We start from the raw sequence: 23,771 nt of genomic DNA on the forward strand, positions 1-23,771 counted from the left end.
CATTTGTTTTATTGTCATTTTCCCCACAGTCACCGGAGCATTAGGGAAATCCAAGATGATTAAGCACTTAACTGTTGCTTAATTCCTCTCCGGCTGTTACGGTCATGAACCCTGCATCAAGAGCATTTTATGAACTCCAAAGGAGAAAGGGAAAATGCAGGCATTTCCTGCTCTGCATTTGTCAGTTACAGCAATCCTGTGCATTCCCCAGTTCCCAATGAACTTTCCTCACATGGGAAAGGACAGTGCCCACAGATAGGCACACAGCAAACTATTCAGGCCATAGGGCAGCAAATTGGTCCCTGGCCTCTCAATGTACAGGTGGAGGAAGTCATTCAGCACTGTAAGGTAAACTGACAGCCATGTCTAGACTTGGATTTAGAGGTTAGCTTGAGTTCAAAACTCCAATCAGGATGAAGCAATTGAATTTTGGAATGTTAAGCCGGTGGAGCTACACACTAGCCTTTCTCCTTAAGGATTTTCTTCCTTTGTATCCTATCCTGACTCAATAAACAGTTCCAGTAATTAACCCTGGTGCTCTTCCCAAATGTTCTCAGCTAAAATTTGTGTTCCTTTGTACTGTATGGCATACAGTAAAAAAAAGGCTGATTTTATTTTGAGTGTACATGCCCAACCCAAAAACTTAAAGGGTTCTGTCACTGGCATTTTCATCTCTCCTTCACTGTTGAAGGGGTAGATGAAACACTCCTCCGGTTTTACCTGAAGTCCATCTTCTCTTTTGCAGGGAGACAGAATTATCCTGCTCTATCTCCATGTGCATTTTGCAGGGAGGCAGCTCTTTAGCTGTGTAATTGCACCATTTTGGGCAGTAGTAAAGTAGGGAACACAGGCAAAGCTTTTGCTACAACAATGGCTTTAGACACATTCAAAACTCTTTCAAATAATCAGATTAATAGGAAATTACTTCATCTCCAGCCTTGCCAGCAAGGTCTTCAGCAATCCTAGTACAAGTCCCTAACCATGCTGCTGAGTAGTCACTGGATCGCAATGTTTTGCCAGCAGAGAAAGAATGTGAACACTGCTTCAAGTAATAAAGGCATTTGTAGAAATCCAATTACAAGATTATGGGAAGAAAATAGTTCAGCAGCTGGACAAAAAAAAAAGGGGAGGGGGAAATGGTAGCTGTGCTAGTAATAACTCCGGGGTGTTCAGTCAAATGGAAAGGGATCCAAGTACAGCAGGTCCTTCTGGCTGTGATCAGGGATGGGGGTGAGGCCGTGCTCAAAGGAAAGTGTTTCTGGCTCCAGAATTAGGAGTACAAACAAGTCTGCCAGGCTCAGTTTTGCTGGTCATGCACAGTTCCTCTCTGAGCCACCAGGGATATTAACCTGGGTCAAAATCACACTCCAATCTCTGCCTAAAATGAGAAAACTGCCAAGGGTCTATATGGAGGTCTTTTATAGGGAAGACATCAATCCAATTCCACGGTACATTTTCCAAACATTGGTGGAAAGGTGATGAAAACCTGATTTCTGTTCAAGTGCAACTAGTGCCCAGTAACTTGTGAACAACTGGTCTTAGAATTTGTTTGCAGTGACTGCTAATTCCCCCCCCACACACACTGCCCCTCAGACAGGGTTTCTGTGGCACCTTGACTTCACCACAAACACGAGTCCATCCCTACAGGTGCCCCACTTGCCTGTTGTCCTTCTGCACCAGGATTTTATCTCCATCTTCAATCAGGTTCTTCTGCTCTGTCACACCATAGCTTTCCCTGCAGATCTGTACAAAACCAAGAAATTAATTTTAGCAGAAGTATTTTTCAGGGCATATGCCTAGAAGAAAGACAGAGTCCCCTTTCAGAGCTGATGACTGGCATGTAAAGGGTGGGCCAGAGAAAAAGGTATGTGCAGAAACTTCTGTTCTCTGCTCCAAGGACCCTGTGTGCTTCATCACCCTCCATCACCTACATTTGCTGTAGGACGGCTATTAAGTTTACATGTGAACTTAGTAAGGAATAAAAATTATTTTAGGTAAACTTCCTGGGGAGAAAAACCCAAGAGGTGGATAACTAAAAACCTGTTTTTAACTAAGCGCACAAGCTCTGACAATAAAACTGACTCCCTTTTTTAACAGAAACTCAGTAGGTTAATTCATCCTCTCTCACTGGAAGAATAAATGACACAGACATCTTCCTGCTTTTGCCAGCCTAGGAGGGCACCAGTACAAACCCACACTCTGTACACTAACTGGTTACCTGAAAAAAAATGCGTAAGGGTCAATTTTCAAGTTGCAACAGACAAAAGAGGCCCTTACGTGTGAAAAAGAATTTGGAGAAAAGTCTCTTTAGTTACTTTAAAGGTATCCTTTTTTCACACAGACTGCATTAGTATCAGTATGGCTTCATTACCTCATCCCAAATTACAGCCCTGTCTTGCAGGAGACACAGTCAGATGCAGGTCTGACTCACTCCAGAGAGTTTATGTGCTCATTCATGAAACAAGGAAATGGGCACCACTCTCCTTGCTCAGCAAGGTTCTTCACAGTGTGGAGCAGTTTTATGGCACCTTGTTTTTACCCCAGGGCAGGCCTCAGACAGAGAGTCAAAAAATCCAGCTCAAGATGAACCCATCACTCATATCACGTTAGAGCATCAGGTCTTTGAACAGTGACAACACGCCTACTTTGAAAACCACTCAGCTTAATCTACTTATTAGCTCGGTTTTCAGGACCACACAAACACAAAAGAAGAAGGGAGTTACAGCAAAGAACATTTTAACATTAGCATGGGCTATGTGCTATAGGCATATGGAATAAGCCACAACACACGTGAAAATATAGATGGGCTTCAACTGTACCACAGTAATCAGAGAGTTGGAATGTTAAATGTATCTTACTGTAAAATTCAAACAGAACGTCTCCTCCACATCTTCCCCGGGGTAATCTAAAAGCTGCTGGAGACTCCTAAATAACAAGTAGGGAAAAAAAAGAAAAAAATAATAATCAGAGATTTAAAAAGCCATACCTCTAACAGGGAAAACAAATTCAGCAGAAGTAAACAGCATCATACATCTGGGCAGTAGGATTGCAAGAGAGAGAATCTGAGTCACCTGAAGCAGTAAGAAGGAAATACACCTCAAATAAAGAGATGCTTTGTTAGAAGCAGGATAAATGCCAGTCCACAGAAACTATCAAATACAGTCCATGCCTACCCATTTCAAGGATCACCTTTAATGATCCTGGCTTTGGAACAGAATTACATTTCTAGTTCTTAAGTTTTAATTCTGTGTCATCACCACACAAAGGTCTGAGGGAGTAGAGGAAGAGACAGAAGTGGACTGCATCTGTATCCCCATCATACAGAAAATACTCTGCCACCCCCCAAAATCCTACTACTGTCTTCCTGGCATTTTACCTCATCATTGATAAACACAGCTGTCACTTTGTGTAGATAAATCAGATGGCACCTCAGAAAAAGAGATAAGACAGCAGTCAGACAGTGGGATCTTAAGTTCCCAGTGTTGGGAGGAACCAGTATCCCTATGCAATTAGGTAGAAAAGATTGGATACACCACTTAGAAAAAGTTAATCTTTCACTCCATTCAACTTCTTCCTGGCATAGGAGCAGGTCAGAACTGCTCTGGTCCATGGATGGGACAATCCACAGCTCTATGCACAGTTCCCTGCTTGCTAGCCTGAGGCTGGCTCGAGGGGAAAGGCTGAGGCTGGGATCTGGGACCACACACACAACCACACAGGACAGGGACAGGCTTCCAGCCCTGCTCGCAAAGGGGGGTGTGGGATGTGTCTTTTGGCTGTGTTGGCACCCAGTTTCTGCGGGTCAGGAGGGTGGGAGCCTAAGCAGATGGGTCCAATACCCTGTGGAAGAGAGGTCTTACACAAAATTCACCACCAACTCATATGTGCTGCTAGGACCACAGTCACCCAAATTAATAAGTCACTCCAAAGCATCAGGAGGTGTCTTATTGATCAGCTTTTACATAGTGTGGCATTTCTTGTTCTTAGTTGGATGGTCTACCTTCCCAGAAAAGCTGCAAATTTTGATTTTCATACCTTCCTTCCGTAGGGGATAGCTCCTTCAAATCCTCTAGGCAGGGCTTCACGTTCAAGAGTTTTTTGTACAGAGCCAAGGGAAAGTGAAGGTCTACCACTGTGAAATTGTATATTGCAAGACCACATATGATGCCAATCAAGTGAAACCAGTTGTGTTCTACAAAACACTGCAAAACCACACAGAGAAATCCTGATGAGACACACTGTCACCAGTGCAATGCACAGTACCCTATCCTCCATGCACTAAGAAGCCAGACCCTGCTTTTCCAACTGGGACGAAGTCAGAGAGCTCCCATCAGGTGCCACTTTGGTTGTAAAGTCCTTGCTGGTGTGTGGCATGGAAATGAAGCTTCAGAAACCATGCTCTATTACTTTTATAAGCCATGATCAGCTGTGGAAACAGCAGCTTTCCACCTTACCCGCCTTTTAACTCCTTTTTAAATACCTCTGCATTTAGACACTAACACTGCTTCAATGTTTACTGTCTATGTACTGCAAGAAAATGTGGTAACAATCCTCTCCCTATCACCCATCCTATTTTCTATTAAAAGCTTTTGCACCAGCACAGTGCCACCCAAGCAGATACACCAGCAGAGGTGCTAGCACAGGCCTCCTTTTCCTCACATATTGACTCTCACACTGCTGTGTCAGTCACAGACTGGCTGCCCACGTTTGTTAAATGTTACAAATACACCACTCACTTTCAGTGCTTACACTGTCATCATTCCTGGTGTCAAAAGACTTGTTTTATAGCACTGACATTAGGACTGAATGCTCTGCAATACTGCTTACAAGTTACAAAAGGTACCACGCCACTTCCTTCCTTGTAACCCCCCAGCCAGGACAGCCACACCGTAAGGGAAGACTAGCAATGTCATTTCCCATCTTGCTACCTTTGAAGGTGAAGAAAAGGACATAAACCACCACCTCCAGCCATCTGACAGTACAGATCTTGCATTCCACACTCTTCCAAAACCAACAACCTTACACTACAATATTTCTGGCTGTTTAGAATTTCCTCACATAAAGCATTTACAACGTTAGATCCTGAAGGCAATAGTGATGCATGACTAAGTGGATTGGCTGCAATCATGTGAACAGCAAGGGGGGCACAAAATTCTAATGCCATTACCACCTAAACCTCTCATTCTGTAAAACAGCACATGACCATCACATCCATGATGATAAGAGCTCTATAACCTGTCACCTGACCCTTAGTACGAGTTTTATTAAGGGATAAGAATAAAGAGAGAGCGCCAACTCCTTAACAGGCACAACCATCACTGTTCTGCTAAGGTTAATGGACCTATTTACACTAACTGAAAATAGAGTTCACATTGTACCACGGGTAGAATATGAGAGGAAGAACATTTCTTTCCCATAGTTTGCCACTAGCTTCCTTGTAATTTAAATGCAGCATATTATTCCAACCTGCAAGTATAGAGGGCAAGGGCTTACCGTGTCTGAAAACCACAGCAGGTTTGACTCTGGGTAGTAAGTGAACATGCCATAGATAGGATTGAGTAGTTCTTTTAACAACAGGAGGAAAAATTCCTTTGTCACTCCTCCAGCATCAACAGCTTCCTCACCATCAAAGATCACCTGTAAAAAAAGCAGGTCAGTGACAGGGGTGCAGAGCTGAGACTGAGTAAATCAGACTTCTCTCTAACTGGGAGCCATGCAAAGCAATTTGTCCAACATGCCCAAACCCATGGCAACCCACGAGCTCGTTTCAGTGCTCTGCCTGCAGGGACAGAAGTGGAACAGGGGTGGCAAATCAGATATTTTGAGAATGTTTAACTCCTTATGCAAATCATAAATAACCACCTGTCTTCCCAACAATCAAAGCAGCAGCATGACAGCAGCTACTCAAGATTGCCACAATCTCTCAGAGATAGAACACATCCTATTGTAAACAGCCTGTTCCTGCAAAAGGGCAAAACAGAGACTGCATAACATCATAAAATGCTTCCTCCCCTGGCTCTTGTACACTTGACACACCAGGAAAAGACTAAATCTTGTGCTTGCCTTCTTGTAAACTATCCACTGCCAAAGCACTCCAGGAGTCAGAAAAAAGACTCAGCCTTTACACTGACTAGATTGAGTGCTCCTGTGTGCTATACCTATGGAGAAGTTACTGCACACTGGTGTAGTGGTAATGTGAATGGCTGAAAGGCTGCAGAAATGTCTGCTGGACACAAGGGTGCTAAAGATATGGGGGAAACTTACTTTGAGAGGTTTTTTCAAATCAATGTCTGAATGGATGCTCAACTCCCTCAAAGCATCACCAACTAAATTACTCCTACGAACATGAAGTACCAGGAAAGGGCTTCTGGCCAGCAGAGGCTCCAGGGTGAGAAGCATGAAGACATTCTGCAAATTTGCACCGTTTATTGCAACCTGTAAATAAAAGAGAAGTGAAAAGCAGCCACAGCTCAGCTTCTTTCTTCCTGTAAAGGGAAAGCAGTTAACAACTACATGCCTGGTGTTCCTTTCTGCCTTTTTGGTTTCCTCAGGGTTCAAGAATCCCATGCTCACTCTGTACTGTGATACCTTGAGAGGCATCACCTAAGGCATCGCTCTGGGTGTGCCTGTATGCCTACCTGTTCCCCCATTTCCCACACCAACACTTTTGAGTCCACTGATAAATTCACCACATTTGAGCAACAGAGATCAAATCCCTGAATGTTGTTTTTTACATTAGGCAGGTGGGTGGGGAGAAGAGGCCTTATTCATGCTCAGTTTACTGAGTCAAGAAGCTCAGTGTGAACACACTCAGGTAAGTGTGAGTCCAGGAGGGAAAATAGTGCTACAAATATACCAAGCAAGGAGCCAGCTGACAAATGGATCTGGCAAGGCACCAGGGAACCCATCACATACAATTCAAAGCCCTCATCCACATGGATCTTCTGGAGATGGGCAAGGCACAAAGTCCAGTCTAAGCTTTGGCTGCACTTAGTTTGTCTTCTCACGCATTGTCCATAGTAAACGGCAAATTCGCATTTGAAAATTCAGTTTAAAGATCACTTAAACCTGAGACAGAAATCCACCCGGGACCAGGCTTTCTCTGCTCCAGCACTCAGAGAACACCGGTTTCCCTGGCATCTAAGTAGTTGTCTTGCTGAAGGTCCTGTCTCTCAGGACAACAAACCCTGTACCCGTCTGCTGTTCTGCCAAGGTAAGGTTGATACCTCCTCTCAGCAGTGCACTGCTCACAAATTGGGCAGCTGAAAACATGCAAGAGGCTGACAAAATGAGAGCAGGAGCAAGTGACTGCAGCATCCGATCATAGGCCAAGCCTCCTCTGCCTTGCTGCAGGCTGTGTGCTCAAGCAGGCGTAGAAAAGCTAGGAGATGGGTATGACATGGAATTAGCACCATGGCCACAAGTGACTGTGAGGACAGTTTTCCACCCTGAAGGAACCTGACAACCAAGGATCTCAGCAAACTTATTTCACAGAGGATGGGACTAGTCCCAGCCCCAGCTGCACTGGATGAGGGCTCAGTGCCCAACGCTTTGCCTGCCTCAGGAGGCACCTGTGTGAGCAACGCCTGGCACTGGGGCACTTACACTGGCACAGAGGCCAGCTGCCCTTGCCACAGCCTGGCTGTGAGCTGGCTCGGCTGCCACCTACAGGGTGCTGGAGCTGGACACCTGCTGTCAGCACACTCCTGGAGGGCCCCGGGGCTGTGCCCTCACTGCAAATGGATGGATGGGCTGCTGACAACAGCTGCTGCCTGCAACCACAAACAGCACCAGGAGCTGCTCTACAACACTCACCTCATTGTTAGAGGGAACAGCCACTCCCACACCAGGCAGGAATCTGGAAGCAAGTGTCCACTCACCTGAACGTTTGTCTACTTATCCAGTCTTACAGCTCCTCTAACAGAGGCCTCACCTTACTCCTTGTCCTTGGACTATCATAAATACATAACTACTCCTTCTCTATACACTTTAAATTGTCACCACGTGCACATCCGGCAGTTCTGATGTTGCCAGACAAGCATTTTGAAGGGAAAGACACCAAGCACTGCCTCTGCAATATCCAGGGCAAAGAGGTTCTCCAGCTACACTGCTCTCCTGTATTATGGAAACAATAATGTGTTGTACCACCAGCTCCTACTTAACACCCTTTCCATGCAGGCACCGTTGCAAAAGGCAGAAAAAAAGAAGTGTGTCAGGAAAATTGGGAGAGAGAATGATTACCTGCATCTGTAATTCTGCATCTGTCTGTAACATCTTGGTCTTAGCTTGAGCATCGAAGATGAAAGGGTAAGAGCAGAGAGTCACAGCGTCCTGCAAGAAAGGCAGGCAAGATTTGCTCCTAGCCACAGCTTCCAGAGCACTTCTTTAAAAAAGAGTCTTGAGAAACAATTTTCTTACCTGCATGATAGATGGCCTTACTTTCTGTGAAAGAAAAAGAGAAGTATGAAAATCTTTTACTCTTTCGATTTTATGTTGTGTGGGCTTTTTTGGATGGACTAGTCCAAAGGTGACCCAAAGTAAATTTTCCTCCTTTGGGACCAACAACCCATTTTTCTTCCTCTCAAAGAAAAGCATGGGAACTTCCTTCTCAACAAAATGCACAAGTCTAATTCAAAACGTGACCAGCAAACACTACTAAGAAGACTGACTGACACAGAAGCCTGTGTTAGTCTGCCATGGGTGAAACGTGCTCTTATGAAGAGCAACAAAAAAACTAGTCCTCAGGCAGAAACCATATGAAACAGGAGAGACCATAAGGCCACAACATGGTGATACAAGAACACCCCTGCAATGCAAATGACTCGTCATTAGCCATATTGACACGTTTAACTATCCCTTACAAAAATTTAAGTCAGTATTTTATTGTTCTGCTCACTAAAAGCACAAAGCAGCACTATTTAAATGATGGAAAATAGAGGATGGGGACACAGCACACACAGCATTTACAAAGCCCATGAAAACACACACAAAAGTTATCACTACAGTCAGGTTTTACTCTTGCAGCATCCCTCAGCAGATGTTTTTTGGTGGTTTTTTTACACTTGGGATTCCTTTCCTTGCTATAATTAAATAAACTCACTGGGTTCCCACACAGCATATTCCAGCCCTCAGTTTAGTTATCTCCTTTCTTACAGATGGGAAAGTGAGACATAAAAGAGGTGAAGGGTCTTACCCAAGATCACCCAGCAGGTTACTGGAAGAGCCAGGAATAGAACCCACATCTCTTGAGGCTTGGTTCAGTCCCCTAGCCAGAACGCCACACTGCCTCCTCTTACAGAGCAACATTTTAACATCACTGGCTACATTATTCACAATACCTGCCTAAACAGCAGAAGTAAAGGGCAAAAATTATAATTTTAGAATACAGGACTTGGCTCCTGAGGTCTTGATTACATTAAAAGGATCCAGCGACTGAATTAATCCCCTTGTGCAAAGACTGAATGAAATTCACATGAATAATCACAGAGACTGTTGCAAGCTTTGGTTCAATATTGTTAGCTCTAACTCTTTTGACAGCCTTTTTTGTTTTTAAGTCAATTTTGCAAAGCCACCAAGTACTCAGATCTGAGAGACTAAACATACAGATGCTCCTATACTGAATACATTACACTCTCATTAAGGATACTGAAAATACAGATCTACGGCCAGAGACACAAACATGGACAGCTTTTTCGTGACTATACATAAAACCTCTTACCATTCCAGCCTGGTGCAAGAACCACATGAGATAATCCTCCTGAATGTCCACCAAGCTGGAAATCTCAGGGATATAAAACTTATCATATTCCACGTGTTTAACCTTCTGATTCACCTAGTGAAGAGAACAGATAAAAATATTCAGCATATTTTAATACATATTCAGCATTTTTCTTGTAACACACAGGTTTGCTTTCATAAAATCAATTGTAACAACTTGCAACAAAAGGACCCAGAAAGTCTTGCAAAAAACACACAGTCTCTTGTATTTCAGTACAAACCAAGAAGAATCAAGATAAACCTCTTTCTAACTTATTTTAGCTCCCTCTCCTCCTCAACCAGACTACTCAGCAACAACACAGTGAGAGCGGAGGCCATCAAGGGACAGGTGTTTGTGATGCAAAAGTGCATGGCCCAGCAGCAGCCTTGTTCAGGGTAACTTTATTTGTAGTGTTTGAGACAGGACTAAACAATCTTCAAGAACCTCGGACTCAGGAAGCCACTAACATCTTTCCCACGAGGTGTCTTGGTGGACAGTGACACAGCTCACGACTGGCAAAGAGCAGGCAAGACTGAATCATCTCGAGCCAACACATGCCTGGGCTTTCCTCTCACCTTGTGGAGCTTCTCCAGAAGCCTGAGAGCAGCTGTAATGTAGCTGCTGAACAGGACTGGGATCAGCAGCGTCTTCCTTCCACTGAGGAGGTACACCACTGCACCTTTGTAGAGGTCCACGAGCCTGAGGAAGTATCTTGGGCACACTTGAGACCACCAGTTATCTGGAAAGCAGAGGACATCAATATAAACCTTAATCAAAGGCCAGAGTAACCCTTAAGGGGTTACAACTGAGAAGAGGGGAATACACCTGAAGACTCTTCCAAAAAACTTCCCTATTCTTGCCCTAGTTTTAGTGATGCCATGAAGATTTTTGCCTTTTCTTTTATACCCCTGTTATACCTTTTTACAGCTTCTGTATTCCTAGTGCTTTTTGCCTACATTCTTGGACTTGTTCGTTAAGCTAAGAGACTAAACATTTCAGAAGCTTCGTAGGTAGGGATCAGTGTGCCCCAGACCCCAAGGTCCTCTCCAGAACACATTCTGTAAACTAAGATAGAACCATCCAGGGGAAGGTTCCTTGGGGAGGGGGGGCTCACTTGAACCTCTCATTGGGGAATCTTTGATAGATATGCTAATTAGTAAAGCCTATAATGTTATACCCAATGTTGGGGGGGATATATACACGAGAAGGAGAGAGACACAGAGACACAGGGAAAGACTCGGTGGGGTACATCTCGATGAATATGACCTGGACGTGTACACCTAAGGATCCTTAAGAATAAATACCAAGGTAAAATCCCTTTTCCCCTTCTAACCGTGTATGCCTCTTGATTTTAAGACCAGGAAAAGGCATCAGTAGCAACAGGAAAGCAAGGCAGAGTTATCTAAATACCAGAAACTGAAAAGCTCCTCCCTTTCCACTCTCATCTAACCACACCAGTCATTACCCAGCCCAAACCCTGATCAGGGTGGGAGCCTGAATTTGAAGTTTTTCAGCCTTCAATTCAAGCCACTGTTTCAAGTATCTGGCATTAGATACTGTGATCTTGTGGGCTGTCTCTCAGGAGTGACAAGGAAAGAGTTGCCTGGGCAATTCTCTGTAGCACCACATACTTTTCTAGCAGGTGTCAGAGTGTGTCTCCTGGCACATCTGCACTAAAGGATTTAACCCCCTCTTTAGAGAGGCTGATTTCTTTCTTGAGAAGGACAGGTAACCCTTACTCTCCTCTGAAGGGACCCTAACTATTAGCTTCTTTCCTAGAACCAATCATCTGCAAAGTAGAAGCTGAAGCCTAGGAAACCATCATGTCATGTTAGAAACAAACAATTTATCCTCTCAAGTGTCAACACTACAATAGAGTCTGACAGGCAAAAGTTTGAGAACCCTTTGCATTTCTGTATGCTAAAAATCACAGAGGACTACTCCAAGTAGAAGAGGAAGCAAACCCAAAGCCTCTTTGAATAATAATAAAAAAATCACTAAGCCTCAAAATAAATTTGCTGGAGTGATTCTTTTGGAGGTCTGAATGCATCACATAGCATTTTACATGATAAATAATACCAGATTTAGTACAAGACAGCCTTAAGAAACAGAGTAAGATAACAAGTACAGTAGTAGCTTAACAAACTGAGTAGCAATCAGTAAGCAGTATATGTTCTGTTCAGCTTAAAATAAGCTCACAGGAAAATATATTAGAAATTAAAAGACTCAGAAGTGGGAGAAGAGTTGAAGTGTTCAGCATAGTCACAGACCAACAGGTTCATCTGCCATCTTGCAGAGGACAAAATAATTTGATATTATATTTAGTATCCTTTTGTTTACCCTATACAGAAAAGATATTCTAAAGTGATCAATAGCTGACCAGATTTAAGAGAGTAGGATCATTTAATCTTCATGATATACAAAAATCTATGTTTCTGTAGAGGAATGCAAATTTATCTGGAACTGAGTCTCTGAATGTGGGTAAACTAGGTAAGGTAAATTAGATTAACCTCCCTAGTAAGTGTTCTTTGAAATGATATTTTACTTCTAAATTAAAACAATTCTTAAGCGACACTTACCAAGCACTTTGCTGGGGTTGGTATCCAGGCGCAGAATAGCCATTGCTAGAGGAAGTGTCAGAGAAATGTAATACTTGGAGTCTTGGAAGGGTGGGAATTCTGGAAGAATCAGATAGATCCTCATTGCCTCAACATCTGGTGGCGAGCTGGACAGCTGAGGAATCAAAAAGCTTTCAAAGCTCTTCAGTATCTAGAGAGAAAACAAAACAAAAAAGACAGCTTATCCTGGGTGATAGAGCACCTACAATGTAGTTGATGTTTAAGAGCTGATGAAATGGTAAAACCCTGCTTTAGAAGTCAAACCCAGAGCAAAAAAACCCAAAGCTATAAATATTATAGCTAAAAGTGGCAAGGGGAACATGTATGCTTTTATCCCACAGCTCTGCACTTGTGAAAGAAATTCTCTGAGTTAGAATAAATTATACAACCATAAAGTATTCAACTCCTGATAGACACATAGTAATTACAAATATAACATACACAGAGTTAATTTCAGCAGACATTCAAGTATTAAATGCCATGAGATAAAACTTGTTTTTAAATAAAAGTCTTGGAGACACATTCTGAGGAGGTCAAAATCAGCCCAGGTCAAAGGAGAAGTACCATTAAGTGTCTGGCTTTTAGATTTGCAGCACAACCCTTCCCCAAAAATGCTGCTGGTACTTACATGCTAGAGAGGGATAAAGCCTTAATTTCCCCTCTGAATACCCAAATCTCAGAAGTGCAATACCTGCTCTAGGAGAATAGAGTGCTGGGAGTTCATCAGCTTCTCAAACAGCACTCTGGTGGAGTTCAGATCAATCCCTGGGATCTTTGGACTGGTTTTAAAATGTTCATCGATTCTTTAAAAAAGAAATCACAGACAGACAGGCATAAGTTTAAGGAAGAGACCCCATTACCTGTGTATTGACATGGCCTGAGAGCAAGCAATAGAGAAATGACCACTAGGGAATTCATAGGACTAGAAACAAAGACTCTCCCTTCTGAATTCCTCCGGGCCTTGGTTAGGGCTGGGATTCTTGCAGAGAAACACTCCATCAAAGTCTCTGGTGTCCCCAGGATTCCTTCACTGTCTTAAGAGCGCTGTATTAGACACTCTGAAGGGGAAGACAGCTACTAAAGATGGGATGCATTTGTCAGTTTGACGGTGTGACTGTAACAACATGAGGAACTAAACACAGCCGGCTGTAGAATGGCTGTTTCCATAACAGCTCCGGCTCCAGGCTGGAAATAGCTCCCCAGGGACATGCCATGGTACAGAGCACTCCAGGCTGTGCTCTGCAAAGGCAGTGCTGGGTGTGCTCGGGCACACAGCCACAGAAAAGCTGCTCCTCCATCTAATCCTGTAATCCAAACAGGCCTACATGGCCTTAGGACACTGAAGGGATGCACTGGGGTATTTCCATCAAGTGCACCATGACATAAGATTTCATGTATAAAGGTACATAGTTAAATATAGCCTCATTTAAGGCTTCAGAATTTATCATTCATTTGGTCAAAGACTTTCCACAGAAGTTAAGTCCTGCACTAGCCAAGACATCACTGAAGGGGAAGAACAACTGCATTTGGCCGATGAAGCCATAAACTCCACTCATTTCCACATTCAAAGGAGACGTGAGACTATTTAAAGTGACTCAACAACTTGGATACCTCAACAAGGGTTTTAAACCAACATGACACAACTCTCCTGATGCAATAACATGTCACAACACTAGAGAAGAAACCACTGGACAAACAGAAAAACACCAAAATAATTAGCAAATTATTTTCTTTTTCAAGTTGCTCTTGAAACATATTATGCAAAGATTACTCAGAGTAAGTAAGATTTTCTTCACCTAGTTACAGGTCATTTACTCATCACCAGAAAAATTTCTTCTCCTCCTCCTCATCTTATGCTGTAACCTCCTCAACACTCACAGACAGCCAACACAAGTCTTCCCAACCCACAGCCTTTGACTCAGCTATGTCTTACAACCTTGTCACCACCTATTGTGGGTCACACCCATTTGAAATTCCTCCTTTTGCAAGCAGGAGCACAAAACTTTCCACATGTGATGTCACCTAAAAGGAAAGCACTTCCATGCTGCCCCAGAGGTATTTTCAAGAGCAGCCTGTGTGGAAGTATACTTTCACATGCACCAGCTAGCTCAGCTGGGTAAGAGACTATTCATCCCTAATTTCCCTCAATGTCATATTCCTCTCCCTCTCTTTAAAGTTGGTATCTATTTCATAAGGAAGAATAACAATTGTGGCAACTCCAAGAAACCTGTGCCACTTACATTTACTTACACCATGCACTCTCTTTGCCCTCCTTACCCAGCTCTGACCACCCACCTCTTTAGGGAACACTCTCTGTCTCCACCTCCTATCTGATCAAAAAAATCAAATCCCACTGCAGAAGTGAGTGAAGCAAAGGGATTCCAGTCCGCATCAAGGGAAAGCCATGCTTCTGGAAATTCGCCACTTACTTCTTCTCCAAGAAGCTTCCATTCCAGCAGGCAGCTGAGGACAGTATCTGAACAACATTACTGTTTGCAGCAGGAAGACAAAAGGAAACATAGATACAGGTTATGAATGGATGCCTCAGTAAATCTCTTCATCTCTTTTCCCCTCCTTCTATGGGAAACAATGTCAGGATAACCCCTTTAGAGGCACAGAGGGCAAGAAGTTCATTCAGGATCATGTAAGGTCCCTCTTTGAAAGGAGGAATTAGTGCCTCCTTTCCACCTATCCTGCCCTTCTCATGGCAGGCACACTGGGGAAAGAACTTAATCAGTCTGTTCACAAGTTCTTGCTGCTTTTCATGAATTTTAAGCAGACAGTGCAGGACAACTTTAAAATCAAGTTCCCACCCACCATCTGCAACGCTGAGGCAGCCTCAAATTCCTCTGCTTTTGCTCAGAAGCTCTCACCTGGCAGCCTTGTGACTGGCAACTCCTCCCCTTGGACACGACCAAGAACCACACTTGAAAAGGTTGCTAAATTTCAAGTGAAAGCATGGCACGGAAGCCAACAAGATTATTTAAATAGAACTTTCAACAAAAGGCTTGTCCAGTGCCACAATACCTACTTGACAGAATTAGAACTGTTCTTTTCTAAAAGCTTTTGCCTCCAGACATCTATAGTTTCATCATTTATTAAACAGGTGTAACGTGTTTCATTTATGGTCCGGAAATCATCAGCAGGCAAGGAATTCTGTGAGAAGATACAGATTTCAGCAAAGACAAGGCTTGTAAAACAATTCCTTCCTATCCATAATCTCTGTTTTAATAAATAACTGATAGCTTCCTTAGTGTGGTCTCTGAAAAGGTTTGGTTATGAAGTTTTGTGGCATTACTAAGAAGTCCAAAAGGGAAAGTATGAAAAAGCTGAGGGGGAAAAAAAAGATCCTAAAATACATCTTAAAAAGAGAAAAATAAAAAATCAGAATATCATTTCCTAGATGTACCAAAGCCCTCTTCAATGCTATAATATATAACTACAGGCTTAGTACAGTTATTCTAGACCTATTTCCATGCCTCAAAAGCTTATCCCAAACACTTCTTGAAAAAAAGAAGACAGAAGCAGGAAAACCAATTCAGTGTTCAACCCTCCATCCAGCACTGCTTGACAAAATCCCAGCGTATGTGGTTGATGGCCCTACACACCAACCATGCAGAAGCCAGTGCCACAGGTGGAAAGCAGCCCCTCACTTCCAATCTGCAAAGATTGGATTGCCCTTCCTGCTGATTAAATTGGAATCAGCGTCTTCCCAGTGGCTTTGATGTGCCTCTAAAGAATGGCAACTTTCAGCCACTGAAGTTGTAAATCCCTGTAACAACTGTCGGAGCTGGTAAGGTTTGTAAGGCTGAATGGACTCCAAAGCAACGCTTCCATTTCGGAACATTTTAGCAAAAACAAAAGCTGTCTTGTGAATGCTGGGACAGGGGAGAAGACTTGAAAAGGTACTTCAGTTGGTTTACCTCGTATTTGGAGCAAAGCACAAATGTTTGGTCTCCTCCAGAGAAGATATGTTTAACAATGTGGTATTTACACGCATCTGTTGGAGAAAGACATGGTTGTGTGAGAGGCTGATGAATGCAAGTCCCTACTCATGCTTTCTCCCCTACCACTTGCACTGCCAGTACAACTACAAGGAGCACCTGTGTCCTTTGAAGGCCCTGCTGAAATCAGCTGGAACTCAAGCACTGTAGCACTTTCATGAGAGGTACACAGGAGGGGAAATTTGTCATTTCTGAACTGCAATAGGGGCTTTAAAGAGAGAACAAAGCCTTTGGAACACAGTATTAGTAGAATTTCATGAAGTCTCAAGACTGCCAAATGCTGAGCTCTGCCATAAAAAGAGAAAGGGAGATGGCATACATTAACAGAGAGAGCAAAAGGTCACCCAGAAATTACCACAGTGCATTTGGGACAATAGCATGGGTTTCTTTTGCTGTTTCCAGAAATTTCACAGAACGACGTTAAGATGTCTTTAGACAGCCATGAGTGAAATGATTTATGTCCATCTGCCATTTCAAATCGAGCACAGTACATACCAGGTTTCCCTGAGAGTTGCCCATTATGAGCTGCCCAGTGACCCTTGACAGGAGAGGGACACTTTACATTGCAAGTGTGCCCTGTTCCCAGCTGGCCTCTTGTTCCACAGCCAAATGCATAGATCATTCCTGAAGAAGGCACAAAGGCTAAAGTGTGATGTCTGTAAGAGATAGGTACGGAGTTTGGGCCTTGTTTAACAATAAATTTTAAAAAAACCAACAAACCAAGAACAAACAAACAAACAAACCCAACAACCAAACCAAATGCAGCCTAAAACTTATTCTCATTTCTCACAGGCCAAAAGCTGGTGCCAAACAGCACCTTTATGCAGGCACCAATGCTCAGTTTTTGCCACCTGATGGCACCAGTTTATGGGATGGAGCCCTTTAGGTGGCAGTGACAAAGAGCAGCTTGTGCCAACACGCAGCTGGTATCAGACTCACAGTATCAGCTTAGTCATCTGCTAAGCCTGTACATACTGAAAGGCAACAACACAGCACCAGGATTGCTAACTCACTTCTCATTAAAGAGGCTGGAAACTTGTGACCAAAGGGGCTTCTGCTCTAAAGTCTTGCTGAATTATTAAGCTGGGAAGGTGTCTTTTACAGGTTAGAATGCAGGGTACAACCCCAATTAAAAAACTATCTCATTTAGAGGGCCTTAAAATTCTTACGGAAAGCAAAATTTAAATTCATTTAGCTTTGACACACAGAATGCAGAAGCAGGACTATTTCCCTCTATTTGCATGATTCAGTATCAGCATTAACCTCCACCAAAGCAAGTTTCTGACTGCATGCAGGACTCACCTGCCACAAGCAATCTGGGATACTTCACTGCCCATGAGCTCAAGAACTCTTCGGGGGTTCACCTCATCATTCATGGAATCATGTCCCAGTTGCCCGCAGGAACCTGCACCGAAGGTGAACACCCCTCCACTCTGTTAGCAAATCAAACAGCAGAGTCTCCATTTAGGGACCCATAACCCAGCAGGATCTCTCCGACTCCAGTTTCAGTACGAGCCCAAAGCTTAGGCAGAGACTGATGGGGATTTTCAAAGGATTCAGAAAAGAAACTCGGGTTCTGCTAATGCAGCTTCCAAACAAGCTACCTTGCCCCCCATCAGAAACTAACAGAATTATCTTCAGGTATCTCTACACTAGACAAGCTTCTACAGAACTAGTTTTCTACAATGGTATTTTTCCTACAGGAATCCTGAAGTCAGTTGTTTAATTCATTTTACAGTGGAAAACATTGAGGTTCCAAAACAGGAAGCAACACCTACCAAGTGGCAGAGGCAAGGCAAGAACTGAGCAGCTCTCTTTCAAATCCTAGCCCTGTCCTCTGGCCACTAAATTATACACCACTTGGAGGCAGCAGGTTTGGAACTGAAAACCTCTTGTAAATGCTGTGACTACTAATGTTTAATTTAAACACTCATTCATTTTAGCTTCCATCTTATTCTGATGCACAGTATTACTCTATTTTCCAACAAAATGCTATTTTCATCCCTTTGGATGTGTGTTTGTTAATTTTTTCCCCCCCCAAAGCTAATTTCTTCAAGTTATTCACCTAAGTTTTGCTATTCATTGCTGTGGATTATTAACATCTTCATCTTCAAAACCAGCATAGGATCGTGCTGGCAGTGAATCTCAGAATAAATAATTAGGCTATATTTTCACTTAGGTCTTTTACTGGGATTGGAAGGAATATAGTAAATCAATTTGTTCTATGATTACCCAGAAAGTACTGTGAAACCATCAGGCAGGTGAGACAGTGGCTAAGGTTCCCAGGTCAGCATCTTTACCTTTGTCAGGACTGCTGTGTGTTCCTCTCCACAGCTGATGTAAACAACCTTCTGAGACCGCAGCAGCTTCACGTGACAAGGGGACTCTCGGTCTGCCATGAGGACAAAGGAAATAAAGCAGCTGTTTCATAAACACAAACCTGCACGTCCAAGAAAAGCACTGGCAGTCTGATTTTCAGATGTTGTCTATGAGCACAAGGGAAACTTTAACAACTGTGGTGAAAAAAACCCACATGTCCTCGAGTGCTTCACTGCCACTTTTCCCCTCAAATTCTTAAAAGACTTGACTGACTCAAACAAAACTGTCCAGATCAAGAATACAAATGTTAATTGTCTTGTATAAATTCAACATGCACTTGCTCTTTGGGAGATATGGTGAGTGCAGCCTAGATACACCCACCTTCAGCTTCATGTTCCATTTCAGACTCCTCAGGGATGACTGCAAATATTTGTTTCCATATTTCTGTATTTCCATATAGAACAACCCTGACACGTGGGAGACACTTGTGCAAGACACGTGGCAAACTGAATCCCAATGTGTATTTAAATACTCGGCTTTCCTTCTGTTGTCATCCTTTAAGCAGAAGATTCTCCTACTTGCGAAGGCTAATCACTACCTACCATTAAGTGATGCTTTTCTCTTTTACTCTGCCACTCCAATCATTTAAAGTCTATCTCCCAGGAATGAATACAGTAAAAAAATAAAAGCTAAGCATTTCAAGGAGCAGTAGGCACCTCAAAACAGTTAGATATTAAGGGGAGCAGCTGCTTATTTCATACCAACAAAAAATCAGGTTCCTACCTATAGAAGTTGCCCATTTCTTAAGATTCTCACCTAAGGATTTGTAGGGTGCTTTTTTACTGGATAGTGAAAGAAACATGGTCACATTTCCATGAGTATAAAATTGAGAGCATATTTTTTATTTACTTTTTTCTGTATTTTAGCACTCTGATCTTTCTTTTGACAGGAATGACACTTCTCCTCTCTACAGCATAATTGTTAATAACAACAGTGCTGCAGAATAGCCATGTTTGCAAACCTTGCTGTTCATGTTTGGCAAGTATAATTCACACTGTCTTAACCATGATTCACTTTCCATAAATACCACATATTTACTACAATGCCAGGCACTGAGGGGGGAAGCAGAATATGATCCCTGGCCAGCACCACTCCACAAGCTGATGCCTATTCTGTTCATTTAAGATTAGCCCCGTGTCAAAGTAAGCCTTTCATATGTAAACTGCAGCTTTGTTTTAATTAGAAGCATTTAATTGCCAATCTACATGGAAAGGACACTGCTGCTCTTCGGTTAGCTCAGCTTTACTTTATAGACAGTACAAGGTATCTAGGTGCATGCTAGGTATCACATCCACACTCAGTAACTTGCCTAGATATCTAAAGTTGCTCAGGGATTATGCAGAAAACAATAAAGAGGTTGATTTGAAGCTCCAAAGAAAATCTTCCATTCATTTATTTTATTCCAAAAAGTTAAAAGAGTGTGTGAACAACAAGCAGAGGAGATCTGGGCTTTTCAGACTAGCACCTGAGAAAACTACCATTGGCCATATATGTTTGGTAAACTGCAACAAATAAACTAGACAACATTTTACAATACTGGGATATGCTGTGTTGACATCACTTTGTAGCTCACCAGTCAAAATCATGTTGGGAAATGAGGAGATGGGTTCAGCCTGCTGTTCTGCAGGGAAAGCCTTTGCTCCAACCAACTTGAAACAAAATATAGACGAAGTATTTTTGAGAAGAGGGAGAAAGAATATGAGCACTTTCTTGGATATTTGCATGTTCACATTCACACCTGAAAGACCATTCTTTTTGACCCTCCTCACTTAATTTAACATCCACAAGGGGATGTTTCTGTTTTTACTAAGTATGAAAAGCCTGTAGAGACAGAGACTCTTTCTCTGCCATGTCACCTCAGGAGGAGTTGCTGAGTTACACACCCGTTCAGTAAAAATACACTGTCAATGCAACAAGAGACACTAGGCCAAAGGAGTCTATCCATCTTTCACCTGGGAGCATAATTTTCATACCTCGTTCATCACTTAGTCCCAGCTGTCCTGAGCTGTTCTTCCCCCAGCCAAACACAGCTCCTGAGAGAGAAAGGGCAAAACTGTGGGCTCCACCTGCAGCAACCTGAGCCAAAGGGATCCCATCGAGAGACTTGACACGTTGTGGACTGGCTTGGGAGGGACATTCTTTGCCCAAGCCCAGCTGACCATAGCTGTTCTGCCCCCATGTGAAGAACTGGCCATCTGAAAAAAGGAAAGAAGAGAGTGGTGAGTGAAGGCTAGACAACAGAAAAGCAAGTTTGCCAAAATCAAAAAGAAACAGTTCTGGAGGCTTCGCTCCCACCCAAACCTCATGAAGAAAAGGAAAAAAGCGAAATCAAGAAAGACATTCTTCGCTAAAAAAAAGCAAAGCCTGAAGCCATCAGGCAAATAAACACACAAGCAACTGAGTGCAAAATACAAAATACAACTGCTGTAACAAACAGTGCAACAAAAAACAGTCCACATGTTTCACACAGAAGAGTAACAGCCAAGGAAAATTTCAGCACAAAGGAATTAATTACACACATTTTTCTAAATCAAGATGGGAAGCTTTCAAGCGTTCCTGCCATCATTCACCAGTGAAAAAGTGGGTGGTCTGTAATGTTTTCTTTCTTCACAGTATTGGCAAAGCTCTTCCTCAATATTCATGGCACCTGATGCATTTCATAGCATCTCATTTGGCCCGAAAGCAGTCAGGACATGGGATGTCCTTGATTTATTATGCAGAAATATGCAGTCTTGGACACTGTGCAAAATAACAGCACAAATTTTGGTAATTAATAACAAATGTTACCATACCTGCTGCCAGAGCCAGGCAATGCCAATTTCCACAGGAAACCTGCAGTATCGTCTGTTGGTTCAATTTCTTTATCAACCTAAAGATGACAACACTATTTGAGAACAAGCATCCACAAATACAGCACCACCTTAGACAAAAATTACTATTTCGACTCAGATATTTGTTATATACATATACACACAATCTATGGTTCTGAGACTGAGGAACAGAGTCTTGAAGGCAATACAGATCCATACGTAATAGATGCAAATCTGTGGAGACCTTTAGACACTTGACTAGTAACTCAGCTACATTTCCTGCTATAACACTGAATCCAACCATCTGGAAATGGTGAAAATAGCTGGGTCTTGGTGTCTCTCTCACTATTCTTTTTCAGGCACTGACATTTTTCATGCTGTTATGGGCCTAGCAGTACCAATGAGTTACAGCACCAAACCCTCTTCAGTGCTTTGTACAGAGAATAGCACGTCAAAGGTTCAAGTTATTCCACAAAAATGTTATTTTTAAGATGGCACTATCACATTGCTATGCGAGCCTGTCTCTGTTTTACCAGAACCACATGCAAGTTAAGGACTGTCTTCCCATAGAGCCCTTCAGCTCAAACATTAATCTTTTGTAACTGAAACTCCTCCTTTAAATACTGTTTCAACAATGACAGCCATCCCAGAGAGATGTCCCAAACTTCTGCTCTGCACTGGATCTGCAGTGGCAGACCAAATGACAGACTGCATCTGTTGTTAACACAGCATGAAACAGGTGTTTTAACACCACGAAGTACAGCATTTTTGAGTCCTCCCTCATGCACCTCCTGTTTCTGTACAAAACACTGTGGCATTTTTCATGGAGGAAGCTAAGCACACCCCAATTTTCTTTTCCATACCTCAACCATCCCATCCATGGGCAGAAGGTCTGTCCTGCCCAAACCTCCCGAGGACTTGCAGCGCTCAGGGAGCACCAGAACAGCAGTGAAAAGGAGAAGGAATCACCTTCATCCCAGCATGAGAAGGACCCTACTCCCACCACATTGAGAGAAAGCCACCCTCCCAAGGTGAGCAACCCTTGATGCATCACCTCCAAGGAGCTTCCCTGAGGAAAGCTGACCCTGTTAAATGCTTACCTTGGTACTGTCACTGCATCTTCTATGGTGGTGAGCCCCAGCTGTCCATCGCTGCCGGCGCCCCAGGAGAAGAGCTGGCCCTGGTCGCTGAGGGCCACACTGTGCGACTCCCCACAGGCCACATGCACAATGTGCTGCCCAGCCAGCGCCCCGATTTGCTCTGAGGGAAACAGAGGGAAAACATCTCTGGTCACAGCATTCATCTCACAGCGACACCAGGTCTGGGCAAATCCGCACGCAAAGCCATTCAGATGGGTGCGCTGATCCCCAATTTAGTTTTAAAACACTTCTTACAGGAGAAAAAGCACCAGGTTTACTAAAAACGTGTCACTGCTGAGCTCTTCTGAAAGCTGGTCTGAAAATCACAGAAGGTAGGCAGGTATACATGCCTCAAGCACAATGACAAACTACACACAGCCAGCCTCAGAGACACAGGAAAACCTATCAGGTTATTCAGGAACAGATATCCCACATCTGAGGTTTCCTCACTCAGTTTTGGTTCAGGATCATCCAACACTGAGAAGATCTCAGACCCTGTAAAACATATTTGACCTTCCACAGCTCTCATGTCCAATGAAGACGAGTCATCCACAAAGCTGATGTCATCCACAACCCATCCACCACACCTTGATTTATTGCTTGATGTGTGTTACAACATTCTCCATGCTAATCTTGGAACAAGTTTGAACCTATCAACCTATTACTACCACTGTCAAACACCCATTAACAAAAGTCCCATATAAAGGAAGCAAAATGAGATGAAGGAATAAAAGATTTTTAAAAAATCATCACTCAAGTCCTCTGGAAGATAACCCACAACTGACTTTTCATCATTACAACACATTAGGCAACTGAAGCAGGTTTGACAACTACTCTAAAAACATCTACAACCAAATCTTGCTCATTAAACAATTTTTACAAATGGGCACGAAAAAAAGTCTTGTTTTGCAATAAAACATTGGAAATACCACACAAACTGATGGAAGTACCACAAAACTGATGCATGCCAGACAGAGGCGAAGTTGCTTTTCTTTTTCCTTCCCTGAACAAATACCGGGTGAATGAAGAAAGATTTTGCCCTGTAAGCTACAAGGCAGTGATCA

At 43.0% G+C, this 23,771-nt stretch overlaps 1 protein-coding gene across 8 annotated transcripts in view; it reads right to left on the reverse strand.

Annotated features, from left to right (window-relative positions):
* The window catches only part of LOC121674795 (probable E3 ubiquitin-protein ligase HERC3), a 45,301-nt gene that overhangs the window by 3,630 nt on the left and 17,900 nt on the right, over nt 1–23,771 (reverse strand). For 5 of the 8 annotated variants that reach the window (XM_042049423.1, XM_042049422.1, XM_042049425.1 and 2 more), the window contains 20 exons: nt 22,669–22,828; nt 21,551–21,627; nt 20,732–20,953; nt 18,680–18,771; nt 17,682–17,812; nt 16,875–17,035; nt 16,299–16,375; nt 15,407–15,531; nt 14,805–14,864; nt 13,067–13,178; nt 12,337–12,526; nt 10,333–10,496; nt 9,719–9,832; nt 8,419–8,442; nt 8,242–8,331; nt 6,265–6,435; nt 5,494–5,637; nt 4,036–4,202; nt 2,859–2,925; nt 1,661–1,743 (listed from right to left, as the gene is read on the reverse strand). In XM_042049423.1, the coding sequence (XP_041905357.1) occupies nt 1,661–1,743; nt 2,859–2,925; nt 4,036–4,202; nt 5,494–5,637; nt 6,265–6,435; nt 8,242–8,331; nt 8,419–8,442; nt 9,719–9,832; nt 10,333–10,496; nt 12,337–12,526; nt 13,067–13,178; nt 14,805–14,864; nt 15,407–15,531; nt 16,299–16,375; nt 16,875–17,035; nt 17,682–17,812; nt 18,680–18,771; nt 20,732–20,953; nt 21,551–21,627; nt 22,669–22,828 (2,431 nt within the window). Of the gene's footprint in view, nt 1–1,660; nt 1,744–2,858; nt 2,926–4,035; nt 4,203–5,493; nt 5,638–6,264; nt 6,436–8,241; nt 8,332–8,418; nt 8,443–9,193; nt 9,343–9,718; nt 9,833–10,332; nt 10,497–12,336; nt 12,527–13,066; nt 13,179–14,804; nt 14,865–15,406; nt 15,532–16,298; nt 16,376–16,874; nt 17,036–17,681; nt 17,813–18,679; nt 18,772–20,731; nt 20,954–21,550; nt 21,628–22,668; nt 22,829–23,771 lie in introns of those variants that run through there. The other 3 variants (XR_006019844.1, XM_042049427.1, XR_006019845.1) reach the window with 3 other exon arrangements.

This window comes from Corvus kubaryi, unplaced genomic scaffold (assembly GCF_017639235.1).
Source record: "Corvus kubaryi isolate FWS band 111438036 unplaced genomic scaffold, C.kubaryi_AGA036_p1.0 71, whole genome shotgun sequence".
Taxonomy (NCBI): Eukaryota; Metazoa; Chordata; class Aves; order Passeriformes; family Corvidae; genus Corvus; species Corvus kubaryi.